The sequence below is a fragment of the Moschus berezovskii genome, chromosome 9 (assembly GCF_049115385.1).
Source record: "Moschus berezovskii isolate FMDL1 chromosome 9, NW_MosBer_1.0, whole genome shotgun sequence".
In the NCBI taxonomy this organism is placed as follows: Eukaryota; Metazoa; Chordata; class Mammalia; order Artiodactyla; family Moschidae; genus Moschus; species Moschus berezovskii.
Genome location: NC_142468.1, coordinates 16,090,582 through 16,111,424, shown reverse-complemented (window position 1 = coordinate 16,111,424; position 20,843 = coordinate 16,090,582). Strand labels below are relative to the sequence as shown.

Genomic DNA, 20,843 nt, shown 5'->3' with positions numbered 1-20,843 from the left:
TGTTCAAGGGCTATGTTCTTTCCTTCACCCAGAAAATCACGTGGGGAATAGAACAGATATATAGTAGAGCACCTATCTTTAATAGGTTTAAGATGTTAAATCTGCTACTTCTTAACTCTAAAAAGATGAGATTTAATTGCCATATGTAAAATAGATAGCTAATGGGAATTTGCTGTATGTCTCAGGAAACTCAAACAGGGGCTCTGTATCAACCTAAAGGGCTGGGATGGGGAGGGAGAGGGGAGGGAGATTCAAGAGGGAGGGGACATATGTATACCTATGGCTGATTCATGTTGAAGTTTGACAGAAAGCAACAAAATTCTGTAAAGCAGTTATCTTTCAGCTAAAAAAATAAATTAATTTTAAAAAAATAAGGAGATTTAAATTTAGGATTGACCCAGTAGCAAACTACAGGGGAGTATGTGCCCATACCTTATGAATTGATCATTTTCAGAATGTAGCTATTTCCTTATACCTACACAGCCCCCAGAGGGGGGAAATGTAAAATAAAGTGTCAGTTAACTGAAATTCTTATTTTAAAAAAAAATCATTACCCATAACTTCAAGGAAGAAAGATGCAGATAGCAAATATGTCAGGTGACTATAGTAGGAAATCCTGGACTTGAATTCTATTACCATACTTACCACTTAGGAACTGTGCAATCTTAACTTAGTTAACTCCTACAGACTCAGTTTCATCATCTGTAAAATGGAAATACATTCATTTAGAAGTAGTTTTTGAATGCCTACTATGTATCAGGTGCTTTGCTTGGCACCTGAATTAAAACAGCTGCTGCATCTTCTTCATGGGCTCACTGAAAACTAGCTGAGATATTGCTTGTGAAAATATTGTTTTTTCTTTTTTGGGTTTTTTTATCAAGCAGCACATAGAACAGTTTCAGCCTTCAGAGACTGAGGCAGAAAAGTACACTGATTCATTTGCAGCAAGGTTTGAAGCAAAGAAAAATTGGGCCTTAATCCCATTTAACAAAGAAGTTCAAGTGGCCTAAATATTCTTTGCCCAAGCAACCCAGCTAAGACCGGTTTTTCTTTGTTAGTACGTGAGGTTATTGTTATTTTTATCTATTGCCACATAACAAATTTTACCCCAGAATCATGGCTTAAAAGAACAGGCATTGATTGTCTCAGTTTCCATGAGTCAGGCTTCCTAGCTTAGCAGGGAACCTCCGGCCTAAGGTTGCTTGTCAGGTGGGAGCTGTGATCTCATCTGAAGGCTTAGCCGGGGAATCTGCTCCCAGGCACACTCACATGGTAATGGGCAAGTCTCTTTCCATTCAGTCCTCTCCAAAGGACCTCTGCATGAACTGACATGTGACCCCATTACAGGTTTGTATGTGAAATTTTAACCCCCCAGAACCTCAGAATGTGACTGTATTTGGAGGTAGGGCCTCCACAGGGGTTGTTAAGTTAAAAGGAGACTCTTGGGTTGGGCCCTAATCCTATCCGACTGGTGTCTTTATAAGAGGGAATTTGGACACGGAGAGAATCATCGGGGATGCACTCAGAGGAAAGAGCCTTTGAGGACCCAGGAAGAAGATGGCTATGTGCAAGTCTAGGGGAGAGGCCTTAGAAAGAACCAGACCACACTTTGATCTTAAACTGCTAGCCTCCTGAACTGTGCAAAAACAAATTTCTGTTGTTTAAGCCGACCATTCTGTGGTACAGCCTGAGCAGACTAATACATGGCAACTGGCCTCCCCTGACCAAGCAATATGGGAGACAATAAGAAAGTACCCAAGGCAGAAGCCACTGTCTTTTTATAACTGAACCTTGGAAGTGACATCCCACAACTTTTGCTGAATTCTCTTTGTAAGAAATGGGTCAGTAAGTCTGGTCTGTACTCTGGAAAAGAAATTACGTAAGGGCATGAGTACCAGCAGGCAGGCATCACGTGAGGCCGCTGTAAAGACTGTCTACCACACCAGTTTTGTGTCTTTAGTAAAGGAAAAATAAAAAGTCAGGAGATGGACAAATTAGCGGGTTTTGCATGGTAGATTCAACTTCACCAAATACATGAACACTCCCTTACTGATGCAGGCTGTAGGCCATGCTACCATTCTGTGAAGCTAAGAGAGTTCTCATCTGGCAGATAGAAATTTTTGACATTTAGGACAAGTTTTTCTGGGAGTGAGAAAGAGCACTTTATGGACTTGATTGAAGAGAAATGGTACAGTGGAGCCCTAAGTCTAATACGGTGCTCCTCAACCAGCAGTGCATAGCGATGGGGAAAGAGAAGGGTAGCGACCATAAGTTTAAAAAAGCATGTCAAGCTGTAATATAATTTTACGTATGGAGAGTGATAGGAAATTTATGGCTTTCGTAAAACAAACTGCAGAAAGTAAAATCTTCTTGGCTGGCAGAGCATAGGTTATAAAAGGTCGAGGAACTGCTGTAATCACTCTTTTATTGTTAATAGACAAAAAGAGGGATATAAGATAGTGGCTTAGAAATGCGCATGCAGTGAACCATAAAGCCCAGAGAGAGGATACAGTTTAGAAAATTCAGTGCAAAGCGATAAAAATGACTAGTGGGAGGTACGGATTAGTTTGGAAGATAAATATAAAGTAACAGACATATTCAGGAGCCTTTCGAGAACAAATAGGAAGATCTTTACAAGAGAAGGATGGATGATAGTTAAAACTCAAGCTTTAGTTCAAAGGATGCGAGGGATATCTGCTTTGTGGCGATAGTGAGCTGGCATCTGATTCCTCAGAAAGCACGCTGAGATTCCAGTAGCTTTAGCCTCTAAAATTAGTAGCATTGTCAGCTTGATTGTCTCATGTTTGTCTAACCATCAGCATCTAAGTGGCAAAACTGTCATTATTCCCACCCAAGGTCTAACCTTTCTTCACCTGCAGCCCTCTTTTTGGTCTCTAAAATGATGCTAATGTGAGGCTAAACTCTCCCTTTACCTTCCAGAGGACTCTAAGAGCTATCACTTGTAATAACCTCTCCAAATATTAAGTGCCGATAATTTGGCTCCTACTTTGCTGGAACTCCCCTGTGGGTGGCCCTTTGTTTTAAGAGAGGAAGAGGCTGTTTCCTGTTATCTCCTAGTTGCACGATAACAAGATGACAGACTGGTTCTAGGGTCCATTTCAGTTTTCCTTACAAAAAGCTGTGGAACCAGAGAGTGAGACGGTGGAAAGATCTCACAAGATGACCCACGCTGAAATAGTATCTTGGAATTTGAATACTATCTCTATGGGTTACCTAAAGAGTTCTCCTAAAGTAGATGTTTATGATGGTATGGAAAAATTTCAGAAATGTATTGTTAAGTGAAAAACTTTTTTAAATTCTACTGTAGGTTATGCTCCCCTTTGTGTAAAAAGGGGAGAAGGAATATATGTTTATCATGTATTTGTTTGTATGAAAGTGAAAGTCTCTCAGTCATGTCCAACTCTTTGCGACCCCATGGACTATAGCCCGCCAGGCTCCTCTGTCCATGGAATTCTCCAGGCCAGAATACTGGAGTGGGTAACTGTTCCCTTCTCCAGGGGACCTTCCCAACCCAGGGAATGAACCCAGGTCTCCCGCATTGCAGGCGGATTCTTTACCATTTGAGCCACCAGGGAAGCCCCTCATTTGTTTGTTGTGGCGTAGACTCATCTGAGAAGGAGATAGACACACACAGCAATAACAGAGTCTAGGGCAGAAGAGACACTTTTAACTCTATCCCCTTTTGTACTGTTTGGTGGTGGGTTTTGTTTTTTTTTTAAACCTGTGCACAGACTGCTTTTTAAAAGCACAAATAAAAGCAGTGTTTTAAAGAGAAAGACCTTGGGGAATTCTCTGGTGGTTCAGTGGTTAGGACTCCATGCTTTCACTGCCATGGACTCAGGTTCAATCCCTGGTTGGAGAACTAAGATCCCACAGGCCAATGATGTGCCCCCAAAGGGGGAAAAAAAGACCTTGAAGAAATGAAATTTAAGTTATTATATAAAAGCCTTCAAACTCAGTCATGTTCAACTCTTTGCAACCCCATGGACTATACAGTCTCCAGGCCAGAATGTTGGAGTGGGTAGCCTTTCCCTTCTCCAGGGGTTCTTCCCAACCCAGGGATCAAACCCAAGTCTCCCACATTACAGGTGGATTCTTTACCAGCTGAGTTACAAAGGAAGCCCCAGAATACTGGAGTGGGTAGCCTATCCCTTCTCCAGGGGATCTTCCTGACCCAGGAATCAAACTGGGGTCTCCTACATTGCAGGCAGATTCTTTACCAACTGAGATATCAGGGAAGCCCAGTGTAAGCCGTTTTAAATTGAACCTTGATAACTGAAATAATATAAGTGCCATTGAAAGAATGAGAGCACCCAGAATTATGGATGAGTGGGACAGATAATACTATTCATATTTTATTTTTATGAATTTTATATTTAGATTTTTTCTCCCAGTTTTATTGAGATATAGTTAACATACAGCACTGGACTTAAGGTACATGGCATAATGATCTTATGAAATTCCAATACTTTGGCCACCTCATGCAACGAACTGACTTTTTGGAAAAGACGCTGATGCTGGGAAAGATTGAAGGCAGAAGGAGAAGGGGATGACAGAGGATGAGATAGTTGGATGGCATCACCGACTCAGTGGACATGAATTTGAGCAAGCTCTGGGAGTTGGTGATGGACAGGGAAGCCTGGCGTGCTGCAGTCCATGGGGTCTCAAAGAGTCGGACATGACTGAGCGACTGAACTGAACTGATAATGATTTTACATCACCTCGTATAGAAATGAAAGAAATAGAGAAAATTTTTTTTCTTGTGATGAGAACTCGTAGGATTTACTCTCTTTTAAATGCAACATCCAGCAGTGTTAATTGTGTTTATCATGTTGTGTGTTCCATCCCTAGTTCCTGTCTTATAACTGGAAGTTTATACCTTTTGACCACCCTCATCTAATTCCCCTTCCCTCCGCCCCCGGCATCTGATAACCACAAATCTGATCTCTCTTTCTATGTGTGTGTTTTTGAAGTATATCTGACCTACAACACTATGTTAGTTCCTGTTACACAAAATAGTGATTTTGGTGTTTCTTTACATTTCAAAATGATCACCATGATAAGTCTAGTTATGTCACCATACAAAGATATTACATAGTTATTTGCTTTATTCCCCACACAGTACATGTTTTGACTCCCCCACCCTCACATTTACCAGTTTTATGCTGGGAAAGATTGGAGGCAGCAAAAGGAGAAGGGGGCGGCAGAGAATGAGATGGTTAGCACCATGCATGACTCAATAGACATGAATATGAGCAAACTCCGGGAGATAGTGAAGGACAGGGGAGCTTGGTGTGCTGCAGTCCACGGGGTCGCAATAGTTGGACATGACGACTTAGCAACTGAACAACACATCACATCATTCTTTTTGCTTTGTGTATCCCTTAACAACTTATTGTGGCTACAGACGATTTTACTACTTTTGTCTTTTAACCTTCCTACTAGCTTTATGGGCTTCCCTAAGTGGCTCAGATGGTGAAGAATCCACCTGTAATGTGGGAGACCTGGGTTCGATCCCTGGGTCGGGAAAATCCACTGGAGGAGGGCGTGGAAACCCACTCCAGTATTCTTGCCTGGAGAATCCCCACAGACAGAGGAGCCTGGTGGGCTACAGTCCCTGGGGTCACAAAGTCGGACATGACTGAGGGACTAAGCAAGCACAGCACTAGCTTTATACACAGCTGATTTACTGCTTTTCCTGTATATTTGCCTTTACCAATGAGATTTTTCCTTTCATAATTTTCATGTTCCTAGATATAACCTTTTCTTTTTCACTAGAGAAGTCCCTTCAATATTTCTTGTGAAGCTGGTTTGGCGGTACTAAACTTTGTGGCGGTGCTTATCTGTAAAACTTTTGATCTCTCCATCATATCTAAATGAACGTCTCACCAGGTACTCTTGGTTGTAGGTTTTTCCGTTTCATCACTTGAAAGTTTCTGCTGAAAAGTCAGCTGATAGTGTTATGGAGTTCCTCTGTATGTAACTTGTTGCCTTTCCCTTGCTGCTTTTAATATTCTCTATCCTTAATTTTTGCCATTTTAATTACAGTGTGTCTTGGTGTGACCTTGTTTGGATTGATTCTATTTGGGAGAGTCTGTGCTTCCTGGATAGTATTTTAGAAGTCAAATTCAGATGATGGCTGAACATTAAATTCAGAAAAGCCTTCTCAAAACTGGATGTAGAATTTAGCAGTGGTCCTTAGAGCTACCTGTCAGTGGACAAATTCTCCTGAGGGAAAGGAGCAACAACATGCTAAGGAGAAAAGGAGCCAGTGGAGGAGTCCAAGGAACCAGCCTCGAGAGGAGGCACCTGGATATTTCCTAATCTCAGAGAACCACGTAGGAGAGGTCAGGAAGGTGGGCATGATCGATGAACTCAGATGCTAAGGCAGGTGATATTTAATTCCCTGTGAATAAGATTTTGTTAAATGTGGTCATTTTCATATGAATACTGTCCTGTAGATCCCTTTACAATTTTCAGAATGTCTTCATGTGAATTATCCTACAACAATCCACTGAAGTACACAATTTCTATATAACAATAAATAAAAGGAAACTCAGAGAGATGGTGATTTTCTGAGGTACTGCTGGTACCACTTACTTTCTCCACGTGATCAGTCTTGGGGAAGCTGAAGGCTGGTTCAGAGATGCCCAGGGTGGGAGGGTGTTCCCCTCTGGTGCCCCAGGCGGCTTGTCGTCCCAGAGCCTGTGCTGTCATTCAGTACCTCCTGGGAACAGTATTTGCTGGCCTCTCTCAGCTTCCTGTGAACTGCTAAGGAATTTGATTGTCTAGACTCTAGAGCAGTGGTTTTTAAACTGTGGGTCATGACCTACGAATGGGTCATCAAATCACTTTAGTGGGTCACAGCCAGACTCACAAGAGCCCGCGGTGCCTGCCTCTTCTTAGTCCTGCCCTTCAGTGACTTCACGTTGCTTACTTGAACTCAGCTGTGGTGGAAAACAGCCAGCAACACGAAGTCGGGGCTTTTGTTTGCTTATTTTACCGCAAAGAGCCCAGTTGTTAAACATTTACTAGCATACCACTGGTTGTAATGGTCAGTTCTTCCTCCCTCCCCCCAACAATGGAACAGAATGGAGTAGAAAGAAAAAACACCCAGTTCCATCTATGGTAAAAGTAAGAATTGTTCTGTGAGACTTTTAAGTCATAAAGCTCCTTATGGGTGTGTTCGCATGAGATGTAGTTTTTATACTCTGCGTTGCAATTTTTAAAAAGCTTGAAAGCCGCTGGTTTAGGGTCTCTTCATTTACTTTCGTCAGGTAATTGAACATCTGCTGTTCTCCTGATCCTTGATATCCAGTAGCCTTTTTGAAGAAATGCTGCATTTACTGCACGAGGAAGGAGACTGAAGTTTTATCAGGCTAAAATAATTGTTCTAGAATAGGAACGATCCCTCTATACATCAGTGCTTTTGAACTCAAAGCTATATAAAAACCTGAGACTTATTACAGTGATCGTGAGTTTATCCTATAGTCAGAAAACAATAATCATTATTAAATTCCAAAGATTAGAAGGTTAGTAAATAGAAGAAATCAGATTAAAGTTCATAGCATTGTGTTACTCTATCACTCTTCATTTCTAGAACTCTCCATAAAGAAATTAAATCCTTTTTTCACTTTTTATTGTTACTGTATTTTTTCTTTAATTTTATTGAAGTGTAGTGATTTACAGTGTTGTATTAATTTCTGCTGTACAGCAGTGATTCACTTACCCACATGTATACTTTTTCATATTCTTTTCCATTTTGGTTTATTATACTATACTGAATACAGTTCCCTGTGCTATACAGTAGGACCTTTTTGTTTATCCATCCTATATATACTAGTTTGCATCTACTAATTCCAAACTCCCAGTCCTATCCTTCTCCCCTTCCCTCTCCCCCTTGTCAGCCACAGGTCTGTTCCCTTATGTCTGTGAGTCTGTTTCTGTTTTGTAGATAAGTTCATTTGTGTCATATTATACATTCGACATACAAGTTATAATCATACGGTATTTGTCTTTTTCTGACTTCACTTAGTATGATAATCTCTAGGTCCATCCATGTTGCTGTAGGTGTCATTATTTCACTGTTTTGTATGGCTGATTAATATTCCATTGTGTGTGTATATACAATATCTTCTTTATACACTCATCTGTCAGTGGACATTTAGGTTATTTCCATGTCTTGGCTGTTGTAAATAGTGATGCTGTGAACATTGAAGTGCATATATCTTTTCAAATTATACTTTTGTCTCGGTATATGCCCAGGAGTGGGATTGCTGGATCATACGGCAGTTTGGGGGCACTTTTCTGGTAGCTCAGCTGGTAAAGAATCCATCTGCAGTGCAGGAGACCCTGGTTCAATTCCTGGGTCATGGAGATCTGCTGGAGAAAGGATAGGCTACCCACTCTAGTATTCCTGGGCTTCCCTGGTGGCTCAGCTGGTAAAGAATCTGCCTCCAATGCAGGAGATCTAGGTTTGATCCCTAGGTTGGGATGATCCCCTGGAAAACGGAATGGCTACCCACTCCAGTATTCTTGCCTGGAGAATTCCTTGGACAGAGGAGCCTGGTGGGCTACAGTCCATGGGGTTGCAAAGAATTGGACACGACTGAGCAACTTTCACTTTTTGTGGCAACTCTAGTTTTTTAACGTACCTCCATACTGTTCTCCATAGTGGCTGCACCAGTTTACATCCCTACAAGCAGTGTAAGAGGGTTCCCTTTTCCCCGTACCCTCTCCAACTTTTATTATTAATAGGCTTTCGAAACTACAATGAGGTAATACCACCTCACACCAGTCAGAATGACCATCATTAAAAAGTCTTCTTAATTAATTAATTTCTTATGCAATTAATTACTCTCTTATGCAAATCAAAACTACAATGAGGTACCACCTCACACCAGTCAGAATGGCCATCATTAAATCTGCATAAGAAATCAATTCTTTTCAAGAAGGTAAAAACTTTCTGTGAAACAAATCATTTCCCTTTTAATGATTTAGTGGTCTATTTTATAAATCCAGATTTATTTACAGGTATATTATATATAAACATTTTACATATAGATATTATATATAAACGTATAAAAATATGTAAACATATATAAATATATATGTATCTCAGATATACTTAAGTGAATTATGCTTCACAGCTAGATAGTCGTAGATAGATCGTAGAATTATTAATAGATCCCAAGCAGTTTTATTTCTCCATGATCCAGCGGATGTTGGCAATTTGATCTCTGGTGCCTCTGCCTTTTCTAAAACCTGCTTGAACATAAGGAGATCCAACCAGTCCATTCTAGAGGAGATCAATCCTGGGTGTTCATTGGAAGGACTGATGCTAAAACTGAAACTCCAATACTTTGGCCACCTCTTGCGACGAGTTGATTCACTGGAAAAGACTCTGATGCTGGGAGGGATTGGGGGCGGGAGGAGACGGGGACGACAGAGAATGAGATGGATGGATGGCATCACCAACTCGATGGACATGAGTTTGAGTGAACTCCAGGAGTTGCTGATGGACAGGGAGGCCTGGCGTGCTGTGATTCATGGGGTTGCAAAGAGTTGGACACGACTGAGCGACTGAACTGAACTGAACTGAAGCAGTTTTATTTAGATCAGCCTTGCAATTTTTAAATTTTCAAAAAAAAAAGGAAATTATTAAATGCTCATGCCAAAAAAGGGCTTCCCTGGTGGCTCAGACAGTAAAGAATCTGCCTTGAATGCGGGAGACCCTGGTTCAATCCCTGGGTCAGGAAGATCCCCTGAAAAAGGAAATGGCAATCCACTCCAGTATTCTTGCCTGGGAAATCCCATGGACAAGAGGAGCCTGGTGGGCTCCGGTTGATAGAGTCGCAAAGAATCAGAACACAACTAAAGCCTAAGAGCAAGCAGCATGAGCATGCCAAAAAAAAAAACCTCTATGCAAGTATGTTAAATAGTCTGCCCTTAGCATACTCACTACCTGAGCTGGTAAAGAATCCGCCTGCAATGCAGCAAACCTGGGTTCTATCCCTGGATTCGATTCCTGGGTTGGGAAGATCCCCTGGAGAAGGGAAAGGCTACCCACTCTAGTATTCTGGCCTGGAGAATGCCATGGACTGTATAGTCCATGGGTTTGCAAAGAATCTGACACGACTGAGCGACTTTCACTTTCACTTGAATGTAGTTAAAAAAAAGAAACACTTCTGACTGAGTGACATCTGAAAGTCATTCTCACAGATTTGTATCTTTCTGTTCCATGCTGAAACTTTATCACGCTCATCTTAGGGTTTATTGTAATAAGAAAATGAACCCGAATAAGGGTAATATGGTTTTTACAGGTCGGACACGACTGAGCGACTGAACTCAACTGAACTGAAGAATGAAATATGCTTTCAGAGATTCATTGGGTACAATTTTCTGAGAAGAATTAGGCTTATTGTCTATGTGACTTTAGTTCTTTACAGGAGAATTCCTTTAAATGGCAATTAAAACTATTCAATGCTCATTTGCAAGTAGGAAGTACATCTCCCCCCGTGGATGGTCTCTTGAGCCCATGTTGGTTTTGGCATCAGAGAGTTAACACCAAGTGCCTGTATTTTTTAGAATCGCAGGAGCGCTACTGGGAGGCCATGAGAGTCCAATGGTGCTGCTGTGGTCGGTCAGCTCCCTTCTCCCATGTGACTGCATTTCAGCGTCACCCGGGGGCTGCCTTTGCTCTGAACAAACCCCTCGCAGCTGTGCCCGGTGCCTGCGTGTCACCCAGGCAGGGTTTCCTGAAATGGATCTTTTGCTCTTGTGCCTGTGTTGTTCATTCCTGCATACTCGAGCTGTGCCCAGGAAGGTAAGGGGAGAGGCCAGCAGGCTGGCCCATACTCCCCAGCTGTCTCCTTTCTCCTGTGTCACTCAGGATAAAAATAAAGTGATTCATTCACTCTCTTTCTTAGCAAACCAGAATGCTGCCAAGGTACTACCAGGGCAACTCAGATCAGCTGGAAAGGCCTTAGGGACAAATCTAAGGCACAACCTTAAAAACTTCTTGCATTTAGGTAATTTTAAAAATTGATTTTCTCTTACTTACGTCAGACCTTGGAGGAAGAAAGATCACTCTAGTTCTATCATGTTGGTTGAGGTCCGGGCTGTCTTTATTGGAATGGAAGTCGTGATGATGTTCTGTCTTTTCTCAGGGAGAAAAGCCATGATCAGAGGATCTCACTGGAAATCTGCACCCCTTTCCTTGAGACAGCTGATGAGTGGTAGAGCACTGGTCTGGAGCATGATTGCTGCATATCACTCTAGGCCTTTTGCCGCTTGAAGAAGTGCAGCCTGTATTGTTAGTTGGAAGCTGTTTACTTCCCACTGGGAACTGTGCTACTGATCATTTCCACAGCAGTCAACAGAGTATTTAACCATGCAGCCCCTGTAAATACTTGCACACCAAAATACTAGGAGCTCAGGTCACATAAAGATTTGTAAGACATAGTCTCTGCCCTTAAAAGAGCGTCGCAGGGGAAGTGAGGGACACATGCAAGACACAGTCCTCTCCCCCTACCCACCCCCCAAAAAAGGTTCAAGAAACTGTTTGGGGCAATTTAGGGAAGTCTGTCAACCATTCTGCTCGGGGAACGTGTGCCTTAAAGTGAGCATGCAGTGTGGATCTGCTGTGCCTTTTCTACTCCCAGGTACCTCGAATGGTGTGTTTCACCTTCACAAATGTTGCCCCCATGTTTAAAAATATTTTTATTCACTGTATTAAAGTAACAGAAGGCAGTTACTTTAATATGGTGCTAGACTGGAAGAAAAATTGGGTTTGTTGGACTCTGATAGTTGCCAAGCCAGTATAATGTAGTTTACAGGTGCTTTACGATTCTCAAAAGTAACTTTGATTTTATGCCTGTGTTGCTTCTTGACTTTAGAACCAACCTAATAAGATGTAACTTTATTTGATAAAAGCCAAGTGTATAAATAAATGGTGTATGATCCATAGACATTTGACCAAAAAACAAGAAAGCATTTCCACACTAGGACATCAAAGCAGAAAAGATGGGATAACTTCAATGGCCTTTTTTTAAGTCCTACAAAAAAGAACTGGGCTGTGATCATGGCCACAGAGGCAGGGAGGGGGAAAATGCAGTAATATTATCATTCTATACCCTTCCTGCCCCAATTATCCAGCACCGGGTCACCAGGCAGGAGAAGGGATGGAAGCAGCTCTCAACCAGAATTATGGCAGATGTAAGGGACAACAGGCCAATCCCAAGGTGAGAGTCTAACCGGAGACCTTTTACATAAAGATGGGACCCCACAGGGCTGTATCCTCCTTGGAAAGTTTAACCAGAAATAAACGACCCACCCACCTGACCCCCACTGCTCAGGCACTGAAAGAAATTGCCCGTCTTAAACCTTGATGGTGAGTGAGATGGAGTAGGGGACTCTCCCCAGTTCATTTACAACCCTATTCCCTAGGTGCTTCAAAAAACTTCAAACTGATAATTTTGTTTAAATAATCCTAAGCTAGTGGTGGCCCCAGGCACCCAGTAGAATTAAATACTTTTTTTTTTTTCTTTTTCCTGGAGAAATCGTCCTTCAACTCAAATCTCAAATAATTCCCACAGGTAACATTTTAAGAACCATGGTATCACAGTTTAGCAAAGCAGGAAACATGGCACCATAAGTAAAAGCAAAAATAACAGCTAACACTATCAGACCTGTAAAAACTAAGATATTGAAATAACTAGACATACAATTTAAAAAATATTTTCTCAAAGGCAAACATTGTACATTATGTGTGTTTATGAAATCTAGAAAGCTGGTCCTGATGAACCTGTTTGCAGGGCAGCAACAGAGACCCAGACGTAGAGAACAGACTTATGGACACAGGCAGGCAGGGGGTGGGAGGAATGGAGAGAGCAGCGTGAAAACATATACACTAACAAATGTGAAACAGCCAGTGGGAATCTGCTGTATGACTCAGGGAACTCAAACCGCGGATCTGTGACAGCCCAGAGGGGTGGGATAGGGTGGGGGGTGGGAGGGAGGCTCAAGAGGAAGGGGACATATACATACCTATGACTGATCCATGTTGATGTATGACAGAAACCACCACAATATTATAATTATCCTTCAATTAAAAATAAATAATTTTTAAAAAATAGCTAAAAACAAAAATACTTGCTCATATGTTTAGAGAAATTAAAGGAGGGAATGAAACTATGAGTAAAACCAAGGGATTAAAATTATGACCAAACAGATTTGAAAAAGAACAAAGTAGCACTTTCAGAATTGAAAAAAATATAGTAATTAAAGTTTAAAAATCAACAGATGAGCTTCAGTACAGATTAGATCCAGCTGAAGAGAGATTCAATGAGCTGAAGTTGTATTTAAAGAAACTATCTGTCTGAAATGTAGTACAGAAAGAAAATAGTAAAATGGTGGAAAACCAAATGAGAAGCCCTAATATTAAGATAACTAACTAATTGGAGTTCTGGAAAGAAAAATGGGACGGGGCAATATTTGAAGAGTTAATGGCTAAAAACCTTCCAAAGCTGATGAAAGATACACAAATTGCAGTGAATCACAAGAAATCCACACCTAGACACACCATACTTAAACTTTAGAATACCAGAGACAAAGGAAAGATGGTAAAAGCATCTAGAGAGAAAAGAAGCTTTACCAAAGGGTGCCAGCAGACTTCTCAACAGAGATAGTGGAAACCTTACCATTGATGACAAGAAAGAATTACCAAATCTAAAGCATGTTTAAAGCATTTCATAGATGAGGATGAAAAAAAAGACACTTTTTAACATACAAAGCCCTGAAGAATTTGCCCCTAGAAAACCTCCACAAAAGGAAAGAACCTAAAGAATGTATTTCAAATAGAGAGAGATGATAGCAGAAAAAGGTCTGAGATGCAAGGAGGAATTATAAGCACAGACTGTGTAAAAATACGGGCGAATGTAAACATAATAACCAGTGAAGTAATAATGATGTTCTTGTGAGGTTAAAAGGGAGAGGAAGGGAACGAAAATATCCAACATCAATATCATATAAATCAAGAGAAGAGGTATGATCAGAGTCAGAGGCATTTAACCTGACATGGTCCAATGGAAAGGTGAAGATATTGATTAACTTCAGCCACACATACTTTATACAAATGCAGAAGTGAGTAGAGTAATTACTAAAAGATTAAAAATATGAAACTTCCAAAATAGTAGAGAGGAAATGAGATGAGAAAAATGATAAATCCATAAGAAAACACAGAAAAGGTGGAACTAATAGAAAGCACAATTTAAGATGGTAGAAATAAATAAAAACATTAATAATTACGGAAATGTGAATGAACTAAATGTTCCAGTGAAAGTCAGAGAGTGATTCATTGGACAAATATTTACTGAGCATCTACTGTGTGAAAGTTCCATGGACAAAGGAGCCTGGCTGACTGCAGCTCGTGGGGTCGCCAAGGGGTCGGTCACAACTTAGCACTAAACCACACTACGTGGCCAGCTCGGAGCAGTGAACGGAACAACCAAAAATCCCTGACGGGAGAGAGACAGGAAACCAAATAAGTAACACAAACAGTACAGTAGATAGTGGTGAGTGTTCCAGAGAAAAAGTGAAGCCGTGAGAGGAAACAGGGAATGAGGAGAAGCACTGTTCTAAACAGTAGTCGGAAGGGTGGCGTTTGAGTGAATCCCTGGAGGGGATGAGGGCCTGAACTGGTGGTGATGAGGGAAGAGAATTCCAAGCAGAGGGAACAGCGCGAGTGCCTGCCTCAGAAGCGATCGTGGCTGCCGTGTTTGGGAAAGACAAGCAGGCCAGTAGGGAGCAAGGCAGAGTGGGCACAGGTGGGCCTCAGAGATGATGAGGGGTCAGATCACGAAGACCCCACAAGCTAAGGAAAGGACATGTACTTTGCTTCTGAGGGAAGTGTGAGCCATCAGAGCGTTCGGGGTAGAGGCGTGCAGGAGCTGACTTTGAATCTAATATCATCTCTGTGGCTGCTGCATCAGCTGGGACAAGATAGTAGCAGTGGAGGTGGGGAGAACTGGTCAACCAGAAGAGGATACATTGTCATCTTCGGTTTTAAGCAGCCACTTGTAGGCTATTTAAAATTAGAGATACATCTCAACCATAAGTATGTAAAAAAGCATGAAAGGAAAAGTTGAAAAAAGATATACTAAGAGACCTGCCTCTTGAGAAACCTGTATGCAGGTCAGGAAGCAACAGTTAGAACTGGACATGGAACAACAGACTGGTTCCATATAGGAAAGGGAGTACGTCAAGGTTGTATATTGTCACCCTGCTTATTTAATTTATATGCAGAGTACATTATGAGGAACGCTGGGCTGGAAGAAGCACAAGCTGGAATCAAGATTGCTGGGAGAAATCTCAATAACCTCAGATATGCAGATGACACCACCCTTATGGCAGAAAGTGAAGAGGAACTCAAAGGCCTCTTGATGAAAGTGAAAGAGGAGAGTGAAAAGGTTGGCTTGAAGCTCAACATTCAGAAAACAAAGATCATGGCATCTGGTCCCATCACTTCATGGGAAATAGATGGGGAAACAGTGGAAACCGTGTCAGACTTTATTTTTTTGGGCTCCAAAATCACTGCGGATGCTGATTGCAGCCAGGAAATTAAAAGACGCTTGCTCCTTAGAAGGAAAGTTATGACCAGCCTAGATAGCATATTAAAGAGCAGGGACATTACCTTGCCAACCAAGGTCCGTCTAGTCAAGGCTATGGTTTTTCCCGTGGTCATGTATGGATGTGAGAGTTGGACTGTGAGGAAGGCTGATCGCCGAAGAATTGATGCTTTTGAACTGTGGTGCTGGAGAAGACTCTTGAGAGTCCCTTGGACTGCAAGGAGATCCAACCAGTCCATTCTAGAGGAGATCAATCCTGGGTGTTCATTGGAAGGACTTATGCTAAAGCTGAAGCTCCAATACTTTGGCCACCTCATGCGACGAGTTAACTCACTGGAAAAGACTCTGATGCTGGGAGCGACTGGGGGTAGGAGGAGACGGGGAAGACAGAGAATGAGGTGGCTGGATGGCATCACCGACTCGATGGACATGAGTTTGAGTGAACTCCGGGAGTTGGTGATGGACAGGGAGGCCTGGCGTGCTGTGGTTCATGGGGTCGCAAAGAGTCGGACACGACTGAGCAACTGAACTGAACTGAAGAGGGTGCAGTTATAGTCATCAGACAAAATAGATTTTAAGGCAAAAAGTATATTGAAAAATAAAAGGGATCACTACATTTTGGCCAAAAATTCTAAAGATTCACCAGAAAAGTATTTAACCTTTCCTTATAGACTTATTTTAACTAGCATATTGACTGATTTTTAAAATTAAATAAAATGAATAGTTATAAAAATAGATATATATATTGGGCAAAACTTAACAGAACCACAAAGAGAAACAAACACATCCATCTTCATTATGGAATGTTTTAATGTGACTCAGTAATTGCTAGATCAAGCAGTCTAAAAATTTTGAAAACATTTTAGGAAGTTTGAAGTACTCAGTTAGCAGACTTGACATAATAGTTATGTGTAGAACATCATGCTATGTAAGTGCATAATAAACATTAGTATCCGTAGGAACTATGTAGTAGGCTTTAAATCACATTTCACAGACCATCTTCCTTGATCACAATCCAATAACAGAAGGATAAGTAGAAGGGTCTCATGTGTTTAGAAATTAAGAAAGAGTTAGTTCATCAAAAAAAATCATAGTTAGAAAACACTGTTTATCAAAACCTGAGGAATATTAAAGGCAAATTTATGCTAGGGAAAGGGGAGAGGCTGAAAGTTAATGTGCTAAGTGTCTGACTTAAGTTAAAAAAAAGACAAACAACATAAATTCAAAGATAATAAAGATAAAAGAGGAAATTAACAAAGTAGAAAATAAACATAGGGTTGTGAGGAACAAGCGGAGACATTATACATCCTTCAGAGATAAAACAGATGGTAGCAAGATACTGTGAATAACCTTGTTTTGATACATTTTTAAAACTTTGTTGAGATGGATGTGTGTGTGCTTAGTCGCTCAGTTGTGTCCAGCTCTTTGTGACCCCGTGGACTGTAGCCCACCAGGCTCCTCTGTCCATGGAGATTCTCCAGGCAAGAATACTGGAGTGGGTTGCCATGCCGTTCTCCAGGGGATCTTCCCAACCCAGGGATTGAACCCAGGTCTCCCACATTGCAGGCAGATTCTTTACCAGCTGAGCTACCAGGGATGGATACAATTTTAGTATTTAGCTTACGAAAATGTACTAAGAAGAAATATAAAGCCCAAATATTCTTTTACTTATTAGGAAATTGAGTCAAGAACAAGTCTTCTCACAAGCTCAACCCTAGACTTCTATAGTTTTACTGGACATCTAAGAACCACATGTACGAATCTTCTATAAACTGTTCCAGAGTCAAGGAAAAGGGGGAACACCCTAAATCTTATTATCGTCTTAATAACAAGACGAACTCCGGGAGTTGGTGATGGACAGGGAGGCCTGGCGTGCTGTGATTCATGGGGTCGCAAAGAGTTGGACATGACTGAGCGACTGAACTGAACTGAACTGAACAAAGACAGTCTACCCCAAAAGTTCTAAAATTATAATTTCTTAATTGTGTATCTAAATGCAAGAAAATCTGGCTACAACATTAGCGAACTGAGCCCAACAATGTTAAATTAAAAAATCATGTTGGAGGTCACTCTCCAACATAAATCACAGCAGGATCCTTCATGACCCACCTCCCAGAATATTGGAAATAAAAGCAAAAATAAACAAATGGGACCTAATTAAAATTAAAGCTTCTGTACAACAAAGGAAACTGTAAGCAAGGTGAAAAGACAGCCTTCAGAATGGGAGAAAATAATAGCAAATGAAGCAACTGACAAAGAATTAATCTCAAAAATATACAAGCAACTCCTGCAGCTCAATTCCAGAAAAATAAACGACCCAATCAAAAAATGGGCCAAAGAACTAAACAGACATTTCTCTGAAGAAGACATTCAGATGGCTAACAAACACATGAAAAGATGCTCAACATCGCTCATAATCAGAGAAATGCAAGTCAAAACCACAGTGAGGTACCATTTCACGCCAGTCAGAATGGCTGCCATCCAAATGTCTACAAGCAATAAATGCTGGAAAGGGTGTGGAGAAAAGGGAACCCTCTTACACTGTTGGTGGGAGTGCAAACTAGTACAGCCATTATGGAGAACAGTGTGGAGATTCCTTAAAAAACTGAAAATAGAACTGCCATACGACCCAGCAATCCCACTGCTGGGCATACACACCGAGGAAAGCAGAATTGAGAGACACTTATACCCCAGTGTTCATCGCAGCACTGTTTACAATCGTCAGGACATGGAAGCAACCTAGATGTCCATCGGCAGACGAATGGATAAGAAAGCTTTGGTACATATACACAATGGAGTATTACTCAGCCATTAAAAAGAATACATTTGAATCAGTTTTAATGAGGTGGATGAAACTGGAGCCTATTATACAGAGTGAAGTAAGCCAGAAAGAAAAACACCAGTACAGTATACTAACGCATAAATATGGAATTTAGAAAGATGGTAACCTTAACCCTGTATGCGAGACAGCAAAAGAGACACAGAGGTACTGAACAGTCTTTTGGACTCTGTGGGAGAGGGCGAGGGTGGGATGATTTGGGAGAATGGCATTGAAACATGTATATTATCATATGTGAAACGAATCGCCAGTCCAGGTTTGATTCATGATACAGGATGCTCGGGGCTGGTGCACAGGATGACCCAGAGGGAGGGTATGGGGAGGATGACCCAGAGGAGGGTATGGGGAGGAGGTGGGTTCAAGATGGGCAACACATGTACACCTGGGACGGATTCATGTCAATGTATGGCAAAACCAATACAACATTGTAAAGTAATTAGCCTCCAATTAAAATTTAAAAACAAAAGATGTCATACAGATGATTAAAAAGATTAACCCCAATAAAAAAAAATAAATTAAAAAGAAAAAAAAAATCATCAAGTTAGGTCCACCCAGAGCTTCAAGGATTGTGTCATATTTAAAAATTGACTCATAATTTTCTGCAGTAACAGATCAAAGGGAAAAAAATCGTATGCTCCTCTCAATGGATACAGAATGAGCATTTGATAAATTCAGTACTTTCATGACTTAAATAAAAAAAAATTCCTACTTAACTCAGAAGAGAACCTAATAATAGAATATCTCTACAAAAAGTCAACAGTAGCTATCATACTATTAGTTGGGAAACCTTGAAAATATTTCCTTTAAGGTGTGGAGCAGAACAAGGGAGCCCATCACTTCTATTGAGTGTTGCACTGAAAGTCCTGGTCAATAAGTAGCACAAGGAGAAAAATGAAGACAGGACTGAAGAAAATCTGTCATTATTCTCACATAATGCATCTGTCTGATTGGAAACCCAAAACAAGTGGTCAAGTAAATTATTAGCTTTATAAGCGTTTTCCAAAATCAATTACATTTCTGTCTATCAGCAACAAACGGGTAGAAGAGCATATGATTATAGAAAAGATACCCTTTGTATCGGGCTTCCCAGGTGGTGCTAGTGGTAAAGAACCCGCCTGCCGGCTTCCATCCCTGGGTTGGGAAGATCCCCTGGAGGAGGGTTTGGCAATCCACTCACGTATTCTTGTCTGGAGAATCCCATGGACAGAGCAGCCTGGCGGGCTACAGTCCAAGGGGTCACAAAGAGTCAGACACGACCGAACTGACTTAGCACGCACCCTTTGTATCAAAGTTATAATCATGAAAACATACAATATACCTAGGGAAGAATCTAACAAATATAGTTAAAACCTAGTGTTTAAAAAATTATAAAACCCTGTGTAGAGTTACTTAGAAAACAAAAACAAACAGTGAGGAGAGATACATGTTCATAGATTAAAAATCAGTTTACTCCAAAATTGATCTGTAGACTGGAGAAGAGGATATTAGTTGTTCATTTTTTTAAAACTTAAGTTGATTCTGAAATTTACCTGGAAGAGAAAAAGGCCAAGTATAACCCTTATCTCTTACTGAATAGGAATGAGAAATAGGGGGCCATGTGTGACTTGTCTTACCACATAACCAGAATTATTATCAAGGTAAAGCAATTAAGAAAATGTGGTGTTAGCATAGTAAACTGTGTTTCTTCCACATGGAAACAGTGTATGGTAGAGAAATACTGCAGTTAAAGGAGGAAAGGGTAGATTTTTCAATAAATAATGCTAGGAAGATTCGTTATTGTGTAAGAAAAAATGAAAGGAGATCTGTGTTTCATACTGGACACAATTTTAGTTTGGGTTAAAATACTTAAATACAGAAGCAGAAGTGTCCATATTTTATAAGACAGTATATGACAATATATAATGTAAGGAAAAGCTTTCTCAAAGCAGATCCCAAAAGTGCAAACTAGAAAGGTGAAAACTGATCAGTTTGACTTTGTTCAAATTAAGAACTTCTGAGATACCATAACTATGTTGGGAGGGTGTTGATTTGTTTTCCTTTTATCCTTGAGTCCTTATCTACATGAAATACATGCTAAAGTATTTATGGATAAAATGATGTGTTATTTTGGGTTTTCTATGAAGTATTCCAGAAGAAAAAGCGTGCCTGGGGAGAGAAATGAAACAAGAACTGTAGGATGCTGATGGTGATCAAAGCTATAGGATGGGAACAGGAAAATGTCTGATACTCTTCTAGTTTGTGTGGATGTTTGAAATTTTTAATTTTAAGAAGTTTTTTAAAGAAACCATCTGTTTTTTATGGTGACTGCCCTGGATATTCTGGAAGTCTTAACATTTAAAACAGAGTCGTTTTCTGGA

General features: G+C 40.7%; 1 protein-coding gene across 10 annotated transcripts in view; it reads left to right on the top strand.

Annotated features, from left to right (window-relative positions):
• TTLL5 (tubulin tyrosine ligase like 5) overlaps positions 1-20,843 on the top strand; it is a 318,082-nt gene that overhangs the window by 292,984 nt on the left and 4,255 nt on the right. For 5 of the 10 annotated variants that reach the window (XM_088839423.1, XM_088839427.1, XM_088839426.1 and 2 more), the window contains one exon: positions 11,190-12,936. The exons of 2 other annotated variants lie outside the window; for them this stretch is intronic. In XM_088839423.1, the coding sequence (XP_088695549.1) occupies positions 11,190-11,317 (128 nt within the window). In that variant the 3' untranslated portion in view covers positions 11,318-12,936. Of the gene's footprint in view, positions 1-11,189; positions 12,939-20,843 lie in introns of those variants that run through there. 3 more of the 10 variants (XM_088839430.1, XM_088839429.1, XM_088839425.1) reach the window with 3 other exon arrangements.